General features: G+C 37.6%; 1 protein-coding gene across 1 annotated transcript in view; it reads left to right on the top strand.

Moving 5' to 3' along the window:
• Positions 1-17,966, top strand: part of whrnb (whirlin b) — a 112,285-nt gene that overhangs the window by 69,544 nt on the left and 24,775 nt on the right. The window contains exon 6 of the mRNA XM_087253551.1: positions 16,616-16,819. Coding sequence (XP_087109677.1) covers positions 16,616-16,819 — 204 coding nt within the window. The remainder of the gene's footprint in view (positions 1-16,615; positions 16,820-17,966) is intronic.

Raw genomic sequence — 17,966 nt, 5'->3', positions numbered from 1 at the left:
CCACAGTATATGACTGAAAATGCTTGTTAAAAGAAGCTACAAATAGCTATAAAATTATAGTGAACAATTGTAGTCTGTGCAATCAATATATAAATGACAAATTATAATGGTATTTATATACATATGTTTGTTTTTTATCATGTATGTACACTTATATGACTGTAGGCTGTCATGTCATGCCATCAACACTCATCAATACTGTCATGTATGCTCAGTTTTTTTCATTGTAACACAGAAACAACTTCAAATACTTCAAATATTTAATAATTTTTGGTCATTAAAATAATAGCAAGATGTAATTTAATGTTATTTGAGTATGCACACTATGGGCGGCATTGTGGCACAGTGGGTAGCACTGTTGCTTCACAGCAAGAATGTTGCTGGTTCGAGCTTCGGGCAATGTGGGTTTCCTCTGGGTGCTCTGGTTTTCCCCACAGTCCAAAGACATACGCTATAGGTGAATTGGGTAGGCTAAATTGCCCGTAGTGTGTGTGTGTGAATGAGTGTATGGGTGTTTCCCAGTGATGGATTGCAACTGGAAGGGCATCCGCTGCATAAAACACATGCTGAATAAGCTATGGTAACCCCACAATGAATGAATGAATGAATGAATGAATGAATGATTATACACACAATAAAAACACAATTTGACATTTTAATGCAATACAAACATAAACAAGAGGATTTTTGCTGGTTGCATTGAACTTGGGCATGTAAAAAAAATGAAAGAAAACAGCGTTATTGTCATATAAGATGGTCTTGAGGAAGAATACGCAATGATCCAGTAGAAACAATCAGGGAGGGAATGTGAGCTGCCACACATTTGTTTTCAAAAGTGTGTGTTGTGGTCCTTTTACACCAAAACATAACCTTGAAGTTTTCTAACTAAAATGGCTTCTGCGTTAAAACTCAAAAACCCCAGACTAGTGTGTGTGTGCCATGTGTAATCACAGCAACAAATGTAGCCTCAGAGTATCTCATTTAAAATAAATAAAATATCCAAAATCCATTAGAAAAGAGTTTTATATTATGCTGACTTGAATACATTATCCCAGTTGTTCTGAAGAATGTTAAAATCCTGAGAAATAAACAATAATATAGGGACACAGACATGTCCTGTGTCACCATACTAATGATATCATGCTCCATTGATTGTTGATTTAGTTTAATGAAAAGATAGTTTTAAGATACTTTAATGTGCTGTGCTGTGACAAAATAGCATTATAACAGAATCCTAAAATATATTTATGATAAAACAGTGCTGCTTCTTCCCCAACAGTCTAACAACCATGTCATTTATTTATAGTAATATATCATTTGTTTAATCTAACATTGACATCACCTAATGAGCACAATGTTCACAGCACAAGTCTATTCTTGGTTTAATTTTGGAAACCGCCACTCATAGCTCATCCTCCATATTCTATCATAGCCTGTATTCATTTTTAATGTGCGTGAGTTCTGTCAGAAAATTAAACCTGGTGATGTAAAATCAATCTGCTGCCTGACTTTAACACCCCAGGGGTTGCTATCCAAAGGAGAAAAAAAAAATGAAAGGTTGAGGATTTTTTATTTGCAGATTGTTTTTTTAATGCAACTATAAATTATTATTTTTATCCTCCGTAGGTTGTGGACTAAAAATGGTAATTCTAACTGTAATAAAATCTTTTTTACATAAAATCTTTTTTTCTATTTTTTAAAAATCCCCAACCCCCATTTGTCTTGCCACCATCACATTGGGAACCACTGGCATAATAAAAGCTCTACTGGTTTCATGCTGCATTGCGCTCATCTCTCATCAGCAATTGCTTCAGCATCTCATTCACTTTAATGACTTTCAGCCTTACTCTGCTTCAGGATTTAATAAATTGTAAGTAATAAATTACACTCACTAAGCACTTTATTAGGTACACCTTACTAGTACTACTGTAAGTTTTACCCCTTTTGCTGTCAGAACTGCCTTAATCCTTCATGGCATAGATTTAACAAGGTATTGGAAATATTACTCAGACATTTTGCACCATATTGACATAACATCAGGCAGTTGCTGCAGATTTGTCGGCTGGACATCCATAATGTTAATCACCCTTTCCACCGCATCCAAAAGTGGCATTGACACGATACTCAGTTGGTATTAATGGGCACAAAGTGTGCAAAGAAAATTTCCCCCACACCATTACATCGCCACCACCAGCCTGAATCATTGATACAGGGCAGCATGGATCCGTGCTTTAAGGTTGTTTACACTAAATTCTGACCCTGCCATCTGAATGACGCAGCAGAAATTGAGACTCATCAGACCAGGCAACGTTTTTCTGTTCTTCTATTGTGGAATTTTGGTGAGCCTGTGTTTCCTGTTCTTAGCTGACAGGAGTGACACCCGGTGTGGTCTTTTGCTGCTGTAGCCCATCTGCTTTAAGGTTGGATGTGTTTTGCATTCAGAGATCCTCTTCTTCATATACCTTAATTGCAATAAGTGGTTATTTGAGTTACTGTTGCCTTTCTGTCAGCTGGAACCAGTCTGGTCATTCTCCTCTGACCTCTGGTATCAACAAGGCATTTGCGCCCACAGAAAATAATACGTTTTGTTATACAAAATAATAAGTTTTGAATACTTTAGCTGATCCTTGAACATGACTGAGTCCTCTGTAGGAGTCTTGGGTGTAGAGAAGAAACCAATTCCCATGATTTCACACTCAGTCATAGCATCATCAAGCAATACCTTTGTTTGTTGTGTAGTACATTCCTCTAGTAGTGGCTATTACTATGCCTTTAAAGAGAGATTTTAGGGAGGTGATATTGCATTATTTCCTGGAGAATAAAAGCTAAACTTAAAGTAGAAGAGAGGATTGATTGGTTTAGAGACCATAAAATCTTTGGTATATTCCAGTGCTCATTGTATTTTATCTCAGTATAACCTTAAGCGGCTTCTTTCGCTTGTTTGGTGGCATGTAAATAATTCCTCTCAGGCACAAACACACTGCTTTAGGCTGTGCTGCCCATTGTCCTTGCGTCCCTTGTGCCTCAAGCCTGGCATGCCTTTATTTTGCTGGAATGAAGCTGAGTCTGAAGGGAGGGCCGTGTCCTTCTAGAAAGCTTCATGGAGCAGATACAAAACAAGCTGTCCATCATGTGTAGCCTGAAGAATGAGAGCCTCAGCAAGCTTGAGCAAACCACTTCAATAGGACTTCAGTGTGATGTAGGTCACTCAGAACACACCTGGTTGAACAGCTATTGTGTGCCCAGAATGCCAGTCAGTCCTGTCTGTGTGCGCCGGTAGGTTTGCTGTTTCTGCAAGATGTCCATATTCGGCTATTAGTGAATCTTTCTGCTTTATTTGCTGTAATTGTTAAAAAGAGGAAGGCTAATCTAATTCTACGAATAAAGAGAATTGATATAACTGTATACACTGTAAAAAAAATTCAAAACTCTTAATATAATGACCACTTGTTTTGCTTCTTTACATTTTTAAAATAAGTTAATCGTGTTTCAACTTTTTTCAATTATACAAGATTTAGATTATTGTTTTGAATAAGTTTAAAGTAATGTATTTTGAAATTGCTTTTTAATTTGGTTTAACTATAAATTTTAATGCACCAACTAGTTAATTAGTTTATTTATTTATTTATTTATTTATTTATTTGTTTGTTATTTTGTAGTGCAATACCTATTCTTAAAAAAAAGGTGTTCCTGTGTATTTTACAGGGGATGGACAATATTACTGTTGGAGATTTCAAGGCTAAATTGGACCAGCCTGTTTGCCAATCTTCATTAATTGCACATTCTACCAGTATAGTCTTAAATAGGTCTTAAAGTCTTACATTTCACTTGGAGAAACCTGCAGAAACTATAGTCAAATCTTTATCTATATTGATAAAGTCTATCTAAATCTATATTGGCTATAGCCAAATCTTTAGTCAATGGTTTCAGCATTAAAAAATCTTGGGCTGTGGACTATTGTTCTCTGATGAGTCCATCTTCACTGTCTTTCCCAAATCTGGGTGAGTTATAGAGTGAAGAACCTCCAAAAAAAAAGCATACCCCCTAGACCAGGGGTGGGCAAACTCAGTCCTGGAGGGCCGGTGTTCTGCACAGTTTAGCTCCAACTCTAATCATACACATCTGTTTATAGATTTTTAGTGATCTTGAAGATCCTGATTAGCATGTTCGGGTGTGTTTGATTAGTGTTGCAGCTAAACTATGCAGGCCACCGGCCCTCCAGGACCGAGTTTGCCCACCCCTGGCCTAGACTGTTGCATGCCTAGAATGAAGCATGGGGGTGGATCAGTAATACTTTGGGCTGCATTATAATGGTATTCCCCTTAGCTCGATATTCGTGCTACATGGGCACATCGCTGCCAAGGACTACCGGACCATTCTGGAGGACCATGTGCACCCAATGGTTCAAACATTGTATATTGGTGCATTTACATCCTGATACATGACACGACCTTCAGGATACAAAGCTAGACTGCTGACAGAGTGGTTGAGGAACTTGAAAGTGAAGTTGAATAAATCACATGGTCTGCACAGTCACCAGATATAAATATTATTGAGCCATTTTGGGGAGTTTTGGAGGAGCAATTCAGGAAATATTTTCTTCTACCAGGATCATAGATCATAGTGAGCTGGCCACTATTCTGCAAAGAGAATGGCTCCAAATCCCTCTGTGCAGGGCTTGTATCTGTCATTCCCAAGACAAACTGATGCTGTATTAACTAAAAAAAGGAGGCCATACAAACTACAACATAATTAACTAAGCATAATTTAGCATCACATTGTCAAAATTGTTACTGTGACTTTCTCAAGGGTAAATGGAAAAGCAATTGATTGATTAAAAAACAATTATTTGAGAGAATTTTGTTCACTTTATTAAAATTGAACAGTGTTTTAAAGGGAACTGCGTCTCTTTATCTGCATCACTCAAAAATTTAGATCGTTTAATTGTCTCCACATTATCATTGAGCAGAGCGTCTGTCTCATCTTCCTGTTCTTGACATCATAAAATGAGTCATGACTCATTTTAATCAACAAACATAGACTAAATGACATCAGCATCCACAGTCACTTTCACTGCAGTCTTCGGCACTTTACTGCAATAACTTCCTGTAACTCACAATGACTCTTCTATTTAAAAAAAACAGCTAGAAACTTCTCATTCAGCAGTAGTCAGGACTCAAACTGATAATGCATTTTTGGGGGACGAGTCTGTCAGTAGGGTCCTTGTGTATGTGTGCTTAAACCTAAGAGTTAAATTGGCAGAGACACTCTTATCCTGGGTTATTGATTAAGGCTGGCACTGTCAATCGCCAGGGGACAGTTTTAGTGATCAGGGCTGTGGATCAGCAGTATGCAGGAATGAGGGCAGTAATGAGGGATGGATGGGCCTTTCAGACTCCTGCCATCATCAGTCCAGGCTGAGAGATAAAGGGCAAACCAGCTGGCCAAATCAAACCTTCTACTGTCCTCCGTGTCAGACGAGATCTTTTCAGTTGATATGAATTTTTAACGTCTGGAGAATGATTATCTCTCTGTGCTAGTAATTAGGGTTTTTATTGATGACTTCTTTTTCCATGTGAGCATTTCCAGACCTTGCTTTTTTGAATTCAGGGAACATAGGATGTGGATAAATTAGCTAAAAATAAATGTTTGATAATTGATTTATTAAAATGATGTATGTTATACTTACACTACCAGTAAAAGAAACATAAAGTAAATAAATATATAATTTTTTTTTTAGATTTGTTTTACATTCTTGGGATTTAGTATGGTAATGAATATTTATATGGCAATGTTGATGTATTTGGTCTTGGCGAAATAGATCTGCTAGGCTGCTGCTACTGCTTTACTATGGCAAAGAAAGTACCGAGTTTGAGAATATAACACCCTGCTGCAGCAGGGTAATATGTAACCCCCTAACACAGGTAGAGCTGGGGTGGAGGAGGGTTTCTGAAAACGCACATTAGCAATTACATGATATACCAATCATATGAATTTAAATACGTATATAAATAGCCAGATTTACTTACCTTAGCCATCTTTGTCTTGGAAAAATACCCCCATCCATTCCTACTCTTTTCTTAACTAAATAGGGGGGAGCTTTCAAAACCTACCTGAGCTCAGACTTCCCTCTCACCTGACAAAATAGGAGGTTGCCCTAGGTATGAGGGTCTTCCAAATTCAGGGCTCTCTCTTGGGACAGAATGCCTAACTCTTATGCCAAGTTCAGACTGGACGATTTTAGCACCTTTTTTGACTCTGCAACAGGTTTTGAGAAATCGCAGACAAATGCCTGGAATTACAAGCAAATCGGTGCTCATTCACGTGAGTAACAATCACAAAGTGTGAACTATCAAAGATGTGATTTGAGAGAATTGCTAATGAGTCACTGACACCAGTAAGATATTTTTTGTGCTAAATATCTTGAACTGTTGGCGATTCAAATCATGCTGTTTGAAATGTATTGTGCTTGAAAATAACATCGGCGATAACCTATAGCCAATGAGAGAGCAGCATCCACTAGTGTGGGTATCTGCAGGCCAGCGGGAGGAATGGGGAGAATTTTAAAGTGCTTCTTTTCAGTTTATTTGGACCCAAGAAGTGGAGGAAAAACTAGTGTAAATTTGACAGGAACACCCGTGTCTGTTTGGCGTGTCATCTGAGCAATACCACAACTGGGTTGAAAAAAGAAACTTAGGAAAAATTCTCTTTAGGTGAATTGGGTGAGCAAAATAAGTAAATTTTCTACCCCACTAAGGCTTCTTTCTTATTATGTAGTTAATTACGAAATATATACTACATGACCTCACATTGTTTCCATGTTCTCGCGTATGTTTGGTTGTGAGATTTAGTTTGCGGACCAAAACAAAGTTGTCGCAACTCTTCAATTGTAAAGTCATGCAGTGTGAAACCCCCCTGTCGCCCATTCATCTTGTAGTGTAAACACAGCACAGACTGAATGATGCCCCAGATAATCATTGCTATGTGAAAACATCTGTAACTTATTAATCATTAGCTAAGTGTGAACTCTTGAAGTAATAATTATTTCTGCCAATCATTGTATTTTTAAAATTAATTTTGTTATTATTACTACTAATTTTATTATAATCATTATTACTGTTATGTGGCTATCTATATATTTTGTCCGTATTTATTTCAGTTTTGTGATGAATTCTTGGATTTTAAGTTTAATATATAATGCTTTATAGAATGTAATGTAATGTAAAAAATGAAAAGCAAATGATCCATCAAAATATTTTATTTAATTTTAATTTTTTCGTTCATTCATTTTCTTTTTGGCTTAGTCCCTTTATTAATCAGGGGTCGCCACAGCGGAATGAACCGCCAACTTATCTAGCATATGTTTTACGCAGCAGATGCCCTTCCAGCTGCATCCCAACAGTGGCAAACACCCATACACTCTTGCATTTACACATACACCACGGCCGATTAAGTCTATTCAATTCACCTACAGCGCATGTCTTTGGACTGTGGGGTAAACCGGAGCATCCTGAGGAAATCCACATAAACATGAGGAGAACATACAAACTCCACACAGAAGTGACAACTGATCCAGCCAGGACTCGAACCAGCATCCATCCTGCTGTGAGGCGATTTTGTTACCCACTGCGCCTCCATGATGCCCCTTTATTTTATTTTATTTTATTTTATTTCATTTTATAAAATTCAAAATAGAATGTTTTGTAGCATTATTATTTTTCTTTAATTTCTGTCACTCCTTAAGGGACAAACAAAATTCCTTTTTCCATTCAAGTCCACTACTTTTCTATTGTTTACTAGGTAAATGTACAGTATTTGATGAGAACTGCTTTAAGACACTGTGTCAAGTTAAAATAGTTAGAATTTTTATATGCAACACAATTTATCAATGTCAGTTTCAAAGCAGTGGACCAATCAGAAGAACTCATAGGAGGTCAAGTTTTGGAAGCTGTCAAGTTGGATGACTGATTTTTTTAAAGCCATTTCTTAGAACTGTGTCTCATGCATTTAGATCCAAAGTAACTTTCATTGTAAATGGCCCCTTTTCAGTTAGCATGCTCTGCATATTTTTCAAGTAAATTTCTTTCCTTATGAATTAAAAATTATTTTTTGCTTTAATGCACAATGAAAACCGTGGAATTTGGGGGGAAAATCATTATTATAAATGAGAGCCCAGAAGTTGTTCTCTAATAAGTCTTTTGTAAAGCACTTTTACTAATTATCAACTATTCTCTGTTATCTACATACCAGCTGCACTGATTAGTAACTTGCTGTGATGCGAGGAAGAAGGACGTGTACTCACTGATGGCAGCAGGCTGAAAATTAGCACTTTGCAAAACACTGAAATGACACAAAACAGAGAATTAGGCATTCTGTGATGCAGTATTTCATTCTGCGCATCTCGAATGTGGCAGTGCATTGGTCTGAAGTAGATTGTGCCATTGACCATGTGTGAGTAAAGAAGGAGAATAAGAAATCCTTGAGGAAGAGCAAGACGCTTCTGTTTTGCTTGAAATCAGAGTGCTCAAGGACAGACACAACTGAATACAAAAAAGTATTGATTTCGCAAGCAAACCACGACGCTTGTCAGAGCAGACCTGTCTCCTCTCTGTCTGTCTCATTACATTCTCTTTTCCTCAGCTTTTTATTTCATCTCACATTAATCAATATAATGCGTAGAAGCTAGCATTGGTTTAGGTTTTGTGTGGTTTTTTTTTGTTAATTTATTTTTTGTTTTTTGTTTTTTCAAAGAAGCCTTTGCTCACCTAAACTCCTATGGTGTAATGAGTCAGTGTACAATGGAGATGAGAATCCACACGCAGTATGTTAAACAGGTTAAACAGGCAGGCAACGGACAAAACAGGGGCAAACAGAAGCATTGAAGAAATCCAGGATCGTTGTCAAAAAACACAGAAGGACCAGACCAGGAAAATGCTTCATAATGCTACAGAAATACAAACAAGACTCTGTGTTTATAGTCCTGGTAATAAGTGAGAATGATTTTCACCTTTGTGTGTGTGTGTGTATCAGTCCAGATCCGGCCCAGACTGGCTAATCGGGAGGACCGGGAGAATTCCCGGAGGGCCGGCCCATTTTTTGGCCGCGAGGGCCAGTGTCCCTAGCTCCAGAATCTGTCGCTCTCAGCAGTCACACTTTTAAAAAATAATTTATTTATTTACTTGACCACAGCCTTCTTATTTATTATTTTACAGCAGCTCTGCTTTTTATCTATTACTAGATTAGTCACCATTCAATGTACAGCTGTTGTGGTACAGTGGTTAGCACGTTGTCAACCCGGGTTCGGTCCTCGTCTGAGTAACTTTTTTTTTTTTTCATTTTTATTGTTAAGACATATAATACTGTAAGGGTTGTTGAACATTTGAAGTTCTAAAACAGCCGTTTTCTCAAAAAAAAAAAAGACGTGATAGTGTAATTAGAAACTGAATTAGAAATTACCTTATTTTAATATAGTCAGTGGTGAACTGAGGTGGGCCGGTCTAAGGCTTGAAACTCCAGGGCTGAAAAAGAGTCCCACTCCGGCCCTGGTGCAGATAGTTTGCAGCTGTAGCGGGAGTTGGTTGGCAAAAAGCATCATGGTAGTTGTAGCTCATGTGGTGGTAGATGTGTAGGTCTCCAGCGAATTGCATAGACTAGATCACTGGTCAACATAAAAGACATTTTCACCTGTGTGTGTTTGCAATCAAGGGGATTCTGGGCCAGAAGTGTGAGTGAAGTGCATAATGGGATCTGTAGTTTATTAAATTGGCAGCTGTCCAGTTTTCAGTCAATCTGCATAGGCTAGAACACTGGCGATCCTGACATATGGTTATTTTTTTGCTGGTAAATTTCAAGGGTTTGTTGTAAGAAATTAAAAAAAGAGCTTCTATTTGAAATAGAATTTTATGTAACAATGTAAATAGCTTTACTTTAAAACTGTTAAACATGCTTCTAAAACAAATGTGTTCAATAGAAAAAAATAATAGTTATAAAGTTTCATGAGCTCATCATTTCATTCACAAATACTAAAATAGATAGGGAAAGTGGTTTTCCTTCAAAGTGGTTTTCATTCATTTTCAAAAAATATATATTTTTTATTTTAAGTAAAATAATGGAAAAACGGAAATGAAGTATCTCCATTAATGTGACCAACAATATGCAATTTTTTAATGATGCTGACAGAATAGGAAACTTTGTTTATTTAAAAAATTAAGGTTCGATACTGTTCTGTCTTCTATATAATACGAATATGTGTACTATGTGTAAAATTCAGACAAAGGTACTTTTCACTCTCTGGTTTTCAAAAACTATGCATATATCCGCTCATGTTCACATACTATAAAGTATGCAATTTTGAACGGAGGAATAAAGATAAAAAGTAACTAATTATTAATTTGCTTATACCTCCTAAATAGTATTTAAAAAAATTGTGTGTGTCCCAAATCACGCTACTATTCTTAATTCACCTGAATGGTCTACTAATTCTGGTAAAAATTGCAGGTGCATATCCGTACACACTCATATGGCCAATATTACTTACAACACATAGCATGCTAAATGAAAATTCGATCAATACTACAAACACGGATAAAACATGAAGGTAATAGAGAGGTTAATTCAAAGAGGTTTGAATGAATGAATAATAATATGTGACCTGATGAAAATATGTATTTACTCTCATCCACGTTTTATTTCCTCTACACAAACATGGTAGTCTCTCAGAAAAATGCATTTGGTCATTATCTTTTGAGCGCATCATTATCCAAACACACGAGCAAATATCTCTGAATGAAAGACCAACAAATGCCAGATTAACACACTCCTTCGATTAGAAATTGGAATGAAGGTAAACATGGAGGGTGTTAACTGTAAAAGATTGAACCAGGGACACAATGCTTATAAGGGAACATTAGTGTGTCCTGTAGTATAACGAAGTAGTATGTCAGCTCTTCTACTCTTCTGTTACACACTCTAACCAGGGGTCACCAACCCTGTTCCTGAAGATCTACTTTCCTCAAGATTTCAATTGCAACCATAACACATCTGTGTGTATTCATCAAGTGATGCCTCAGGTTTTATGCTGCGGTCACACAATAGTTTAAACATGTAAAATGTTATTGCTTGGCACTGTAAAAAGAGTGGGATTAAACAAGATAATTAGATGATTCAAAAAGTAAGAGGTCAAGTTTTAATCTTCCTCAGCAGACACACAACTTCATAGGATGTTAACATTAGGTTAGATTTAGGTCTGCAGCGTCTGAGGACAACGTTATTTTGACGTCCAATAACAACATCACATCATGATTTTGATATTTGGTTGAGTTTAGGTTATGTTGGAAACCGACCAAGATCCAACACTGAGCCAACATCTTAAACCAGCACCATATTGACATCAAATACTGACATTTATTTGTCAGATGTGGCAACCAAAATCCAATGTCTGATAGACGTTATAATGGTAACATCCACACAATTCAAGCTGTAACATCGTTAGACATTGATATTTTGTTGTTTTTAGGTTGCGTTGGAAAGTAACTAAAAAGCAACCTCTGTCTGATATGGGACATTGACGTTGGCCTAACGTTGGGTTCTAACGTCAACCCGATTTTCATTTCCAAACAAAATGCAACATTCCACGATGTTGGGTACAACTTCAATCTGACGACATGTTTCTGTCCTGTGCCTGCTGGGTCTGTTGGTCCAACCCAATCACAAGATGCTATTTTGCAGGCCAGAGGTTCAGGTGTGTTTGATTGGGGGTGTAGCTGACTTCTGCAGGAAGGTACTGTAGCTCTCCAGGGAGAGAGCTGGTGATCCCTCCTCTATATTATGTACCTTTTCTATGTACTATATAAGTACATACTTTTAAAGTGTAGAATAAGTTGGAAAATTGAGATGCAGCAATACTAAGGCACAGGTGTGCATAAACATAATCAGTAACCATAGTAACAAATGACAACTTAATAAACAAGGCAATCAAGGAATCAGGAGTAAAACTATGAACGGAAAAGATCTTCATGGAACTATTGACCCCAAAAAAACTTTTTTAAGATCACATAGTGACTGTAAAACACTTTAATTTCTAGTAGCATTGATGGCAAAGCTAACGGATTTGTTTAGTAGTCATTGCACTGATCAGATCTACAGCCATTTTAAGTGGTGCCTCAATCGCAAAATTCTTCCAAATGTTTGCGCCCTGAAAAGTCCAACAATGCACTCTGAAAATCAGGGCACATTAATATGCACTATATGTGCCCTTAAAGAAAGTTCAGAAGCACAAAAATATGAATCGCTTGACCCAAATTTTAAAATGTACTGACAAACAGCAAACATTTTTTATAAAATAATGAATGAATAAATAATGTTAATTATTTGTAACATCAACAAACATAGCTAGATACAGTAGGTTAGGAAAAATCTAGCAACATTTATAATCATTTAATGGTTAAAATGTTGCTGACATATGAAAAAGTCAAGCTGTTTAGCTATAATAAACCTGATAAAATTAGTATATGAAAATTATTAGCTCAGTGGCATGGGGTCACCACAGCAAAAAGGTCACTGGTTCGAGTCCCAGCTGGGTCAGTTAACATGTTTTCCATAAGTTCTCTTGGGTTTCCTCCAGGTGCTCCGTTTTTTCCCACTGTCCAAAGACATGCGAGTTTAGATGAATTGAATAAACAAAATTGTCCATAGTGTATGTGTGTAAATGAGGGTGTATGGGTGTTTCCCAGTACTGGGTTGCAGCTGGAAGGGCATCCCCTTTATGAATAAAAGGAATAAGCCAAAGGAAAATGAATGAATTATTAGTTCAACTGTTGTTTATAAGTTCCAGCTTTGATGATGTACAATGAGAAGTTCTCATGCCACAGTCAATGTGTCCCAACGTGTAGTGAACCAAGCTCATCACTGTTCTAGTGCCCCAGTTCGTGTACACGATCAACTGATGAACGACTTCGGCTGCTAAGGTGCTGATTGAGATGCATGTCTAGGATTAATCTTAGCCTGATTGCGAGCAGGCTAGCTGCAAAGTATAAATCTCCATATTAGCTTAATTTAGCCTGCCTTCATGCTACTGAGTCAGGGCTAAATTCAGCTAAGATAGCTTTGAAAGTCCTTATTTTGCTTTTGTGAACTACCCATCAGTTGAGAACTCATCCCTATTGTCTTTCACACTGAACTTTTTATTTAAAAAATATCTTTAAAAAAGGCTTTTGTTGTTTTTTCTCGCAGTAAGTCACCACCTAGATACCTGCGGGCACAGATATACGATGCATGGTGTTTCAGTGTTTGTTGTTGTTTTTCTATAGCAGCTCTGGGAGAAGTGTAGTGGGTTGGAAAGAGGCAGAGAGACGGAGAGAGGAAGCTTGATAGACACTGGAGTTATTGTGATGCAGGCCTGATTAAGGAGAGCGTCTAAAAGTAGAAAGCAGAGGACAGGCATATTTTCAAAGGGAAGGTGCAGAACTAGCCAAATAAGATGGAGAAAGAGTTTGTTACCCCAGGGTATGTAGCATTACATATTAGCCATGGCTGAGTGCTGAGGTCTCTGCAGCTGCTGTTCTCTCTCTCCCATGAGTGCCTGCTGCCCACACACTGACCTGAACATGCACATTACATCAGTTCATATCAAATACATGCTGTGACTAATGATTGCACAACTCTTCTATCACTGCACGCCACTCTTTGCTTATTTTCGGTTATGAAAATTATTCAGTAATCTAGGCTGGATCCAAAATTTCAAGCTTTGATTGTTGCCTTTTTAAACTTCAAAGGCAGTGTTTTATTATGGGATGCATCCTAAGGGTCTCTTACAAAAGACAGACTTACAATGCAGTATAAGATCTTGAAAAACAATATTTGTTAGCTTAACAATTTATTCAAAAAGGGCACACAGTTTACCCCTTTTTTAAGATTTAATATTCATATTATGGTTTTTCTGAGTGTGCCAGTTTAAGTTAAGTTCAAAACACAATTCAGATTTTTTCATTATAATGTGTTAAAGAGTGTCAGTTTGGGGGTGTGTACACAGCTCGCTGTTTTAGAGGTGTGTTGCTTCACATGAAAATTAGTTTCGACTTCCGGCCCAACGTAACAAGGGGGCGGAGCAAAGAGCTCCCCCGCTCTGTGTTTGGCAACCAACAGGCAGACAGAGAGAAGTAACATGAGTGAGAGGACCAGCATTCAGCTGTACATGTACGACTCGGACACAGACCAAGCAGAAAAGCAAAGAGTACAAAATCATTTGTGTCTTTGTAGTTTTACAGCCAACTGTGTGCTAGTTTAAAGTTTTGAACTTGTACACTGAGACTAATAACCACGCACACTGAAATAACTTTGACTGAGTCACCTGATGCGCCGCTCAGAGCCACGACACAGCACACCTGACACGCACATTCGCATGTTATTTAAAATAAAACTATTGAGATGGCGCACTGTGGCGTGGCAGAAATATGAAGTGTTCTGAGGGGTGACTGGGTGCCGCAGACAGCCACCAACTTGAAGCGCCGTTGTGTGTAACCTGATAGAAACCCATATTTAGAATTCTAAAATGCATGGCACTGCGTGGAACCGAGTGTCTCTTCTGGTGTGCGACCTGCAGGCAAGTTTGTTATTTTATTTTCAATGAAGAGAGGCACACATGAGGCAACGCGCTTGCACTTTCCACCTGCACCCAGTTAAGATTACAGGGAGCTTCTGTGACCGCGGGAAATGCAAATGGCTGAAGTTTAAGGTAGACGCAATGAAAAGTACTCGTTTGTTAACCCACCTAAAGCTACAAACAATAATTCCGATGAGAGCGATCATGTGGTGAATGTTGATCTTGTGTTGAGCCTAATGAAACTTACATCTAAAAATAGCGCAAGGGTGTTCCTTTGGTGACATCCCTTGGACTCACACGCTGAAAATGGCGGTCTTGAAACAACAAACTAAGGATATGGTAATGCACGCCTGTCAATTAATATTGGTGGGCAGAGGGACCACATTTCTACGTCAAGTTGCAGTTGATTTAAAAACCGCTCCTATTGGTGCACCATTTTTATGTTGTTAAATTGAAAAAAAAAAAAGCACTGGTTGTGTTTTTATCATTGCAATATGACGTTCTATATACACTATACCTACACACATGTCTGTCCAAACAGCTTGAAAAGTAGATTTTTCACCATAGGTGCCCTTTAAAGTCCCCCTGAAATCTACATTAAGGTTTAAAACAAAACATTATTGGGAGATCAGAGCAGATCACTACTTAAAATCCTCAATATATATTGCCTTTTCTTCCTGTTTCATTTGAAATTGTCACATATCAAAGAAAGATCTTTAATTATGATTCAGTGATGTGTAAATTCTGCAGTTTTTCTGTGTTGTGCTCCTTTTTGAATGAGTTTCCTAGTTTCTCTGTAAGTGAATTTGTTCACTCCTGCTTTTCTATTCATTATTTATTTATTTTTTTATTTAGTTCCATTAGTTCCTTGTCTGGTATTGATGTAGTTTTGTCAATTTTAGTGTAGTTGTATTTTTTTTCTTGTTAGTTTATGTTAATTTATTTTTTACCTATGAATTTTAACTTTCTTTTTATTTTTTGGATTGGGAATTTTTCTTTGCTTCCCAGTAATGGGTTGTGGCTGGATTAAAGAGGAAGATAGGTCAACAATGTAATTAAAGATGTAATTGCAGAAATTATTAACAGATGTAGTTACATGCATGTATTTATTCATTCATTTATTTTCGTGTCGGCTTATTCCCTTTATTAATCTGGGGTTGCCACAGCGGAATGAACCGCCAACTTATCCAGGGAGAACATGCAAACTCCACACAGAAATGCCAACTGAGCCGAGGCTCAAACCAGCGACCTTCTTGCTGTGAGGCTAACATGCTACCCACTGAGCCACTGCGTCGCCTGCATGTATTTAATTAAGCCTAAGTACAATGTAAAGGCATGTATTTACACAATAAGTACACAGTAACGGATAAGTACAGCTTAGTTAAGGCCACTTAATATAAAATGAGACCAAAAAAATGATGACACCCATTGTCTTCCATAGTAGGAAAAAAGGTAACACTTTATTTTGAGTATTAGTAGACTGTCTGCTTAATATGTTGATACTGCTCCTTCAATAGACATTTAATTAACTATAGGAAACTTTGCATGTACATGTCAACTTAAAGTAACCCTAACCTAGCAGTCTACTTTTAATCTAATGAGAATTATTTGACATGAAAGATGTCATGTGACTTAAATTCAACAAACGGACCATCAAAATAAGGTAAGACCTGAAAAAAAATCTGTTGAAGCAATAGGTGCCATACACCACCATTCTTCAAAATAACTTTTTTTTTGGTATTAACAGAAGAAAGAAACTCAAATAGGTTTTGAATAAGTGAAATAAGTGAAAAATGAGAGATCATATTTGAACTATTCCTTTAACACTATTATTGTTTTCTGCACCTTCATCACATTTTATCTACTGCTGCTTCATGATACAGATTTATCAATGAAACATGACTGTGTGTTGCTCTGACTAAAGGAGACTCTTAAGGATATGATTACAAAAATCAAACATAGACACACGTAACTTAGCTTCACATTTGATCTTTACCCATCTTGTCTCTTTTGCAGTCAGTGTGTTGTAAAGGTGTCGTGCCAGCAGTCGGAGCGGTGCGCGCCGGAGCGTGGAGCTCTCTGGAGGAACAGGCGTTCATGCTTCTGACAGAGACGGAGAGACAGACCATGAGTTATTACATTCAGGAGTACCAGCGCGCACACATTGGAGTAGAGCCTCTGGCCATGGCCCTGTTTGAACTCTTCAACACACATGCAAAGGTGAAGCTGATAGCAAAAAAAAAAAAAAAAAAAACACCCGACAACCCATAACACTACCGTGCATGCTAATGATGGTCAATATGGACTATATCATGACATTTATTGCGATAACAATATCAGTGATGAAAATGAGAAGGGTCTGTCTGCAGACAGACTGCAGATGCATATCAGACACTATTAGCTTTTAATGTCTACACTTTCCCCGCCCTAACCCTACCCCTCACTGTAATGTCATTAGTTCTATTCAAATGGTACACTCTGCACTTCTGTACTTATGCACTTACACATTCAACAGCATAGTATATAAATTTAGCGTCATCCCAAATGGAACACTAAAGTTTTTTACTAACCAGAAATCCAAACCATTTAACTGGTGATTATTAAAGGTTACTAAATGAGTTAAATAAATGTCCAAACTACAAAATAGTAACTGTAATGAGAATAACTGCATTCACTATTGGGAGGTGGCACAATCACTTATGTCGGAGAATTTTGCTTTCACAATCCAAAATAATGTAACATCAGGCAGCTCTGCACCTTCCGCTTTGTGAGCAAAGGTATGGCCATTGAGTACTTGTGTAATCAGGGATGTGACACGTACAACGGAGGTCCGGATCCAAATGCAGGTTTATTGGCGAGGTCAGGTAAGCAATAAAGGGGCAAACAGATGTATAGGGGCAATCCAAAGTCTTAGTCACAATAACAGGCAGATGGTCACAAGGCAGCCAGCAAACAGGATTAAACAAATAAACAAGGCGAGGATCAAAAACAGTACAAAACAAGACAAAGGAAACCGCATTGTAGTGTCACTAAAACAATAGACAAAGTGTTTGTGCAGTGTTTGTGCTGTTCGTATAATCCAAGTAATCAGTCTGTGAGCAGCTTCAGCTGTGAGAGTGTAATCAGTCAGGATCTGGAATTGGTTGTGTGTGTGTGTGTGTGCTGCATGACTGGGTGTTGTAGTCCATAACGTAGTGGATTTGTAGTTTATGTGAGTGTTTACCAGCGATCTCTGGATGTCAGATCGCTGGTGATCGTGGCATAATGAAGTGTCCAAAATTACACACTTATTTTTAATGGTTAAATAAGTGGATCATCTGGATATTTAAGGTGAACTTTTTAGAATAAAAAGAATATTTCAGCGTAA

The sequence above is a fragment of the Danio rerio genome, chromosome 5 (genome assembly GCF_052040795.2).
Source record: "Danio rerio strain M-AB ecotype USA chromosome 5, GRCz13ab, whole genome shotgun sequence".
In the NCBI taxonomy this organism is placed as follows: Eukaryota; Metazoa; Chordata; class Actinopteri; order Cypriniformes; family Danionidae; genus Danio; species Danio rerio.
This window is presented reverse-complemented; position numbering and strand designations above follow the sequence as displayed.